The sequence below is a fragment of the Cheilinus undulatus genome, linkage group 9, assembly GCF_018320785.1.
Source record: "Cheilinus undulatus linkage group 9, ASM1832078v1, whole genome shotgun sequence".
Taxonomy (NCBI): Eukaryota; Metazoa; Chordata; class Actinopteri; order Labriformes; family Labridae; genus Cheilinus; species Cheilinus undulatus.
In genome coordinates, this window is record NC_054873.1 from 3,009,674 (window position 1) to 3,017,990 (window position 8,317).

General features: G+C 39.3%; 1 protein-coding gene and 1 long non-coding RNA gene across 2 annotated transcripts; one reads left to right on the forward strand and one right to left on the reverse strand.

The window, feature by feature from the left end:
* Positions 1–1,452: 1,452 nt before the first annotated feature.
* Positions 1,453–5,450, reverse strand: LOC121514656. The gene is made up of 4 exons (XR_005992319.1): positions 5,372–5,450; positions 5,023–5,094; positions 2,254–2,374; positions 1,453–2,170 (listed from the first exon to the last, which is right to left on the reverse strand). It is a non-coding gene; the product is annotated as an uncharacterized LOC121514656 (long non-coding RNA).
* Positions 5,446–8,273, forward strand: LOC121514654 (nuclear factor 7, brain-like). The gene is made up of 2 exons (XM_041794870.1): positions 5,446–5,901; positions 6,025–8,273. Exon 2 carries the CDS (start codon positions 6,026–6,028, stop codon positions 7,412–7,414), a length of 1,389 nt encoding a protein of 462 aa, XP_041650804.1. The 5' UTR covers positions 5,446–5,901; position 6,025; the 3' UTR covers positions 7,415–8,273.
* The last annotated feature ends 44 nt before the right edge of the window (positions 8,274–8,317 follow it).

Here is an 8,317-nt window from a genome sequence, read left to right on the forward strand (position 1 = left end):
TTTAGCTATTTTATGCTGTTTAAGAGGATTTCTTATGTTTTTTTCATGCTGTTTAGCCATTTTATGTTATTTTAGCTTTTGTAAGTATGTAATTTAGCCATTTAATGCTATTTTTGAGGAATTCTATATGCTATTATTGAGCTGTTTAGCTATTTTCAGGGATTTTTTGGTTATTTTCAGCTATTTTATGCAATTTAGCTTCTTTATGCTATTTTCTGGGATTTTTATGCTGTTTTTAATGCCATTTGGCAAGTTTTTGCTATTTTTGGGGATTTTTTAAAATGTTGTTTTCAGCTATTTTTTATGCTGTTTAGCTATTTTATGCTATAATTAGAGATTTTTAAGCTATTTTCAGCTATTTTTATGCTGTTTAGTTATTTCATGCTATTTTTAGAGATTGTTCATGCTATTTTCAGCTATTTTTATGCAATTTAGCTATTTTATGCTATTTTAGGTGATCTTTTATACTATTTTCATGCTGTTTAGCTATTTTGTGCTATTATTAGATATATTTATGCTGTTTTGAGCTATTTTATGATATTTAACTATCATATGCTTTTTTTCAGCAATTTTCAGCAGTTCCTCCACTATTCAGCTCTCAGCATCCCAACGCAATTTCAGCTGAAATTGCAATTTTGATCTAGTATTTTGTATGGCCTCCTTTGGCCTTGATAACAGCTTGCATTCTTGCTGCCATTGTTTTTATGGACTTTTCCACAGTCTCTTTTGTTATTGAGTTCCAAATCGTTCCTAGCTGTTCCCACAGACTTGCTTTAGATGAAACTTTTGTGCCATCAATCTTTGAATCTACTAAATCCCAAATTTGTTCAATAGGTTTCAAATCCGGACTTTGACTTGGCCAGTCCATCAGTTCCAGTACTCCAGATTCCTTTTTCTTGGTCAAATAGTCCCTGCACAGCTTTGAAGTATGCTTGGGGTCATTGTCTTGTTGGTATATGAACCCACGACCAATCAGATTCAGTCCAGAAGGGATTCCATGATGCACTAAGATGTTGTGGTAGACGTTCTTGTTCATGATACCGTGCCTTTTCACTCATTTGCCCACGCCATATCCACAAATGGAACCAGATACCATAATGGAATCTCCACCGTGTTTCACTGTGGGTGCAATGCATCTGGCATCACAATGCTGACCGAAGAGTTCAAACTTGGACTTGTCCGTCCAGAGTACCTTCTTCCAGTTCCGTGTTTGTGCTCCCTGGCAAATCTGAGGCGTTTCTGGATGTTGCAGGCCTCAATAATGGCTTCTTAGCAGCTATTCTTCCCTTTAAGCCTTGTTCTGTCAGTCGTCTGCTTATGGTCATTCTGGAGACTTTCTCAGACTCTGATCTAGAAGCATTCATCTCTGCCTGAAGATCAGCAGTGGTCTTCTTTCTGTCTCTAGTACTTAAAATCTTGAGGTGTCTGACATCTGCTTCAGTTAACTTTTGTTTCCTGCCTCTTCCTTGGCGCACTTTGTAAGTACCAGTCTCGGCCATTGACTCCAAAGCATACTTGACCACACTGTGAGAACACTTTATGTCTTTCCCTATTTGTCTCAGAGACCATTTAGCATCATGAAGTTCTTTAATGCGGACTTTTTCATTTTCAGTGAGCTCTCGACGTTTTACCATTTTGAACAGGAATGAGGAATTTCAAACCGAATTCACCTTTTTATACCCAAACTTGAGCCGGCTCTCTGGGCTTTTCTGAGAAGTCAGCAATGAATCAAGCATAACATTCAACCACTAAAACAAATTTTTCTGTTCACGAATGCAAGTAAATAACTATAATTTGATGTGCTTTACTATTCTTTCAGTTGTTTTGTAAATCAGTAAATTCCAAAATTCATGGATAACATTTTTTTGGTAATTACCAATGCTGTTAATTTATTGCAGCTGTGGCATAAACCTTACTTTGGATGGTGGTCTAATAAATTTGCTAAGCACTGTATATCTCTATTTCCATCAGTATATAATGATATTAGCAGATTTAAAAACACCATCAAACTGTGATAGTAAAGTCCATGTAAACACTCAATGAGGTTGTCCTCTTCTTGTCTCCAGCACTCCCAACAGTGGATGAGGACATGCCAGCAAAGTAGAGAACCCTGTGGTCACTCACAGCAGAGTCCTAAAGATCCACACACTCTTCCAATAAAGCGTTCCATCTGCCAACAAGAAAAACACAAACATGAGAAACCCAGTCAAAAAAGAAATCTAAGAAAAACCAGTTCAGTTTGAAAACACTCACTGCAGGAAAGCTGCTCCATGCAGCCCCAGAAAGAAGTCAGGATGCGCTTCTACAAATCAGGGATTTGGTGGCCAGAGAAGTTTGACATCACTCCAGCTGCTACAGAGATTCTACACGTTACCTGTCAGAACAACAACATGACAAATCAGACAGATGTGAATGGGCACAGGCACTTTTGTGAAACAGTGGTTGAAGAGAAGCTCTTGTCCGTCTCAGGTTAATATGCTCTTAAAACAGTGCTGTAAGTGGGCTGGAACACACCAGTACGCAGTACCTGCACATCTAAATTTGCCCCTTTGGTGTACCAGGACTTCTTCCAGCATACCGGCACATCTCACCAGTTGCCGGTACACTCTCCTGTCCTCTCCACAGCTGACAGCTTTAATGGATTATTCATATCAGCATCTAAATAGATGCATTCTGTGATGCTCTTCTTGCCGTACACAGTGATGTTTTTCTTTGTACATGAATCCAGGTGAACTCACCAGTCACTGTTGGAGGGAAACCAGAGAATAAATTATCTTTCCTGGACACTGATGCAGCACACAAGCGGTACTACCTCCACCAAGGATCTCGATGCAAAATTCAAATTCTTGCAATTTTTCAACTGGTCTTAAAATTTTGATCAGGAGTGTGTATAATTATGTATGCATATATGTGTATATAGGTGTACATATAAATGTCTCCACTATCCAATCAGTAATATATTCAACATGTACGTAACAGCTGTAAATAGTATTTATAATTTTTTTATTTGTAAGTTGCATTTCTATAGTTCCTATTTAATATTTATTCATCACAGTAATTGAATGCTCTTTTTACTCTCTTGCGTGCTTTGTTTATTCCACTCTTGCTGTAAATTTGGAAGGGACATCAACAATAATAGTGTGCAATACCAGCTACAAAATGAATAACCAGACTGCTGGTCAAAGGATCTAGGGCTGTAATAAACCCAGGCTCACTGGCCTGGATATACGGTGGCAAAGTCAGCTCACAGACGGAGCAGAGACTCAGGGGCTGTGTCCCAGGTTGACTAATGTATGGCTTGGGTCTCTGGCGTGAGTCTTAGTCCCGCCCACCAAAGCTCATGGAGTTCTCTACATTTGGTGCTGACAAGGAAAAACTAATAAATTCACTGTATTAGACATTTTTATTTAATTTAAGAGCCTTTTTACTTTTTATGCATATAATTTTGTTTTATTTTTTAACGCTTTTATTTCATTTTTTAGATGTGTTTTATGGCTTGTTGCCTTTATTTGGAGAGGACAGGACAGTGGAGGGTGTAGGGAATCATGAAGAGAAAGTCAGGAATACTGAATCACTCACAGTAATAGGCTTACTGACAACAAAATAATTTATTTCACATGCTGAGTCTAATGGGGAAATAGCATTTTAATTTTCTTATTTCATTTAAGGAGCTTTATTGTTTAATAGTGTGTTTCCCCATAAACATGTAGTTTATTTTTATGTAATTTTCCATTTCTATGTTGACATTGATCAGCCTGTCGTTAATAAAAGTTACAGTGGGACATTAGATCAAGGGCTGAACGATTTGCAAAATAATCTAATTGCGATTATTTTTGTTACCACTTTTTACAACTTTACCCATTTCAGCTATCTTTTGCCATTAAATACCCCATTTTGAGGGGCCATTTTGCAACTTCTTTTGCCACTTTTTCCCCATTTATTCCACTGTAATCCAACTTTTTTGCCCTTTTTCAAAATTTTTGCCACTTTTTGCCAATTTAAGCGACCTTTTGCCATATAATACCACTTGTTTAATTTGTTCCCAAAATTTTTGCTTCTTCTTTTTGCCACTTTTTTCCCCTTTTTCGCCTCTTTTTGTCTAAATAAGCTACCTTTTGCAAGTAAATATCACTTGTTTCCTTCTTCACAAATTTTTGCCTCTTCTTTTTGCCACTTTTTCTTCCCATTTTCACCCCTTTTTTTGGTCATTTTTTGCCCACTTAAGCTACCTTTTATCATTACATACCACTTGTTTCCTATTTTTTTTTTGTGAATTTTCACTAGACTAGACTGCTTTTTGCCCATTTTAGTCACTTTTCACTCATTTTTTCTCACTTTTGGACCATTTTCTGACTATTTTCCACGTTTTTTCCCAATTTCCACCCCTTTTCATCAATTTTTGCCACTTTTTGACTATTTTTGCCACCTTTAACTTATTTTGATTGTACTTCGTGCCATTTTTGTCACTTTTCACCGCTTAGATTGTGGCTCTTGAAAAGGTATTTTTCAACAGTTTGGCTCTTTGGTTGAGCAGGGTTGAGTAACACTGCTGTAGAGCATTAAATATCTCCTGTGAAAAACTGTATCTGGTATTCTGACACATTTCAGGTTGAAGAAATATTGCACTGTCTGCGATTAGAATATTGCAACAGGCCATATTGCAATTTAATCTAATTTGCGATTAACTGCCCAGCCCTAATTTGATCCATGTGGATTTGACTTAAAGGTGGCTGTTTCTGTTATTTCTAAGTTAAAAGTATCCAAATATAAACCATGTACGGAAATTCAGCTAATTTACTACTGAGATAAGATTTTTGTTCCATATCACCCAGATAGGTTCTGAGATTGTATGACACTCTGACAACAGGTGTTTAAGAAAAACAGCACTTAGTTTCCCACTTAAAGCACTGTCTCAAAAGAAATAGTAAAACAAAGAGAGTGGGCAAACAACTTTCATTTTTTAAAGGTAAGATTTTAAAAGTCCCATCCATAGTTTAGTCTCAAAAAGCATCAACAACATACTTTGTTTATGTCGACAATCTGACAGCTGAGATGATCCTTGAGGTTGCTGCCCTCTCCTCCTCTTCCTCATCCCTGTGATAGTGAAGGAGAAGTGCAAGTGAGAGACTGCTTAATTATTCTACAATCAACACAGATGAGTCGAAGCCTCTACATTATACAGACAGTTTGATACTTTATTAATCCCAGCATCACCCCAGCTAGCATCATGCTAGCTACTATGATGCTACTCACGGTGCTTCGCATTAGCTCACGCTACCTTTACTCTCTCAGTGAGTCGACAAACGTTTGAACATCATGTTTAAAAAACAAAGGAACTTCATCGTCACTGGTTGCAAAAACACAAACTTACCTTTTGCTTGCCAAATATACGGACAGCAGCACAACTTCTGTGTACAGCTTCTGAGCATTGATGGTGAGCACCAGTTCTCAATGTAACGCACTCTGTGATTGGCTAAAAGGCGCCCGAACCGTAAGTATCGTAGCCTGCTATTGGCCAGACGTCATAGTAGGCAGCTGCGTTTGACTGAAAGATGAACGAACTTTGGGTGATGATATTAGAAAAATGTGAAAGTATTTCGAGTGGCAATAAACAGAATCTGATAAATAGTAAAATAATCTAAATAATTTGAGAAATCTGGCTCCTCCCTTTGTGGAAATTGTTATTTTCAAAAACTAAAGCAGATACGGTCCACCCCCTTCTCCACTTTAACCTCAAATAAAAAATTGAAAAAACCACACAGGCTGTCAGTTCACATCAAACGGAAGAAACACCAGCATAGCGAGCAACATACCAAAGCTAGCACTGAGGCAGGACAGCAGCAGGGACTACTGGGAAGACTGGTTCTTCTGGGAAACTGGAAATACTTTCAATTTAAGCAGGTATTGTATCGAACAAATGACCTAAGACTTTAAAAGAACTCGGAACCAAAGTGAAAGTAACTTTCAGGGACAGAGAGTGACTTCCTTTTGATCTGCTGTGTCTTTTACTTCACTCTGAGGCAGAATGGCGTCCAAGTTTGAGGAAGATCTGAGCTGTCCGGTCTGCCAGGACATCTTTAAAGACCCCGTCACCCTGTCCTGCAGCCACAGCTTCTGTAGAGCATGTGTGGAGAACTCGTGGAAGGAGAAAGAGGACAAGGAGTGTCCTCTGTGTAGGAGGAGACAGTCAAGGGAATTAGAGACGAACTTTGCTTTAAAGAATTCGTGTGAGACTTTTCTGCAGGAGAGAGATCAGAGATCTTCAGAGGATCTCTGCGGTCTCCATAATGAGAAGCTCACACTCTTCTGTCTGGACCATCAGGAGCCGGTGTGTCACATCTGCAGAGATTCACAACAACGCTCAGAGCACCGATTCAGAGCCATGGATGAAGCTGCAGAAGAGCACAAGAAGAACCTTGAGGAAACTCTGCAGCCCTTAAAGAAGAAGTTAGAGGCTCTCAAAGGAGTCAAAGTGAAGTTTGATCAAACAGAAGCTCACATGGAGGTCCAGGCCAAAGACACAGAGAGACAGATTAAGGAGCATTTCAAGCAGCTTCATCAGTTTCTTGCAGAGGAAGAGGAGGCAAGGCTGCATGCACTGAGAGAGGAAGAGGAGCAGAAGAGGCAGAGGATGAGGGAGCAGACGGAGGCTCTGAGTGCACAGATAGCAGCTGTTTCAGACACAGTCAGAGCCACAGAGGATGAGCTGACAGCCCGGGACGTCCCGTTCCTGAAAAACTACAAGGCTGCAGAGGAAAGAGTCCAGCAGTGCACCCTGCTGGAGGAGGCACAGCTGCCCTCAGGAGCTCTGATAGGCCAGGCCAAACACCTGGGCAACCTGGGCTTCAACATCTGGATCAAGATGAAGGACATGGTCTCCTTCACGCCCGTCATTCTAGACCCAAACACGGCTCATCCAGACCTCATCCTGTCTGAAGATCTGACTGGAATGAGACAAGGAGAGGAGCAGCAGCTTCCTGATAATCCAGAGAGGTTTAATGATCTCTGCGCTGTCCTGGGCTCTGAGGGATTTGACTCCGGGACTCACAGCTGGAACGTCCAGGTTGGAGACAGTCCATGCTGGGAACTTGGAGTGTTAGCAGAGTCTGCCCAGAGGAAGGGAGACATAAATTCTGGATTATGGACGGTGTATTTTAGGTCTGGTAAATACAGAGCATTCTCACCATCACCTCCACCCACTGATCTGTCAGTGGAGACGAGACCAGAGAGGATCAGAGTGAATCTGGACTTTAACAGAGGAGAGCTGTCATTTTGTGATCTTGAGTCTAACACTCTTATTCACACCTTCACTCACGCATTCACTGACAGGATGTTTCCATACTTTGTTACTGAGCATAACTTACCACTGAAAGTTTTTTCAGAGAAGGTCTCTGTTACCCTGGGACAACACTAAAACCATATTTACAAGACTTTTGGGAGAATATTCTGTGGACTGACTAGACAGAAGCAGAACTTTCTGGAAGGTGTGTGTCCTGTTCCATCTGGAGTAAAACTGACACACATCTTCATCAAAAGAACATCAGACTAACAAACATGGTGGTGGCAGTGTGATGTTGTGGGCTGCCTTGCTGCTTCAGGTCCTGGACTGAAGACTCATTGACACTTATCCCAAATGCTTGCTTGCAGTTGTTGCCGCCAAGGGTGGAACAACCAGTTATTAGGTTTATTAGAAATGACTTTTTCACATAGTGCCAGCAAGGAAGTTTTGGATGGCAATTTTGACCTAAATGGAATCATCATTTAAAAACTGCATTTTGTATTTACTCAGGTTATCTCTGTCTAATATTTGTTTGATGATCTACAACATTTAATTGCAACAATTATGCGAATGTTTTTAAGAGTACTGAGATCAATTAAAATTTTGGATGGAGCTGAGCATTATGGAAGCACTTTTTTAGCCTAGAATTTACATTTTAACATTGTCATCAGGACTTAAAGAGACTTATCTGTAACTTTGGGCTCTTTGTTTTCCAGAAATGTATGGATTCTTACAATTCTGAGCTTGGTTTTATGTAAATTCATGAGTTTTTTAAAATAAAAATATAGATTTTTCTAAAAAATTCTAAGATCTTCTTTGGTTTTTAATGTTTTATAGTGGCATTATAATGAAAAAACTGTGACAATCCAAGTGGAAACAGGTATATTTACACTATTTTTATTTTCCTCTTTTTCTATTGTATGTTTACACTATTTTATTTGTCCCCTGTTTCTATTTTATTTTTGTCGCCAGTGGCCTGCTTTGTCTACACCATTTTTTCTGCTGTAAATTCTGGAATATTCCCTAACTAATGACTAA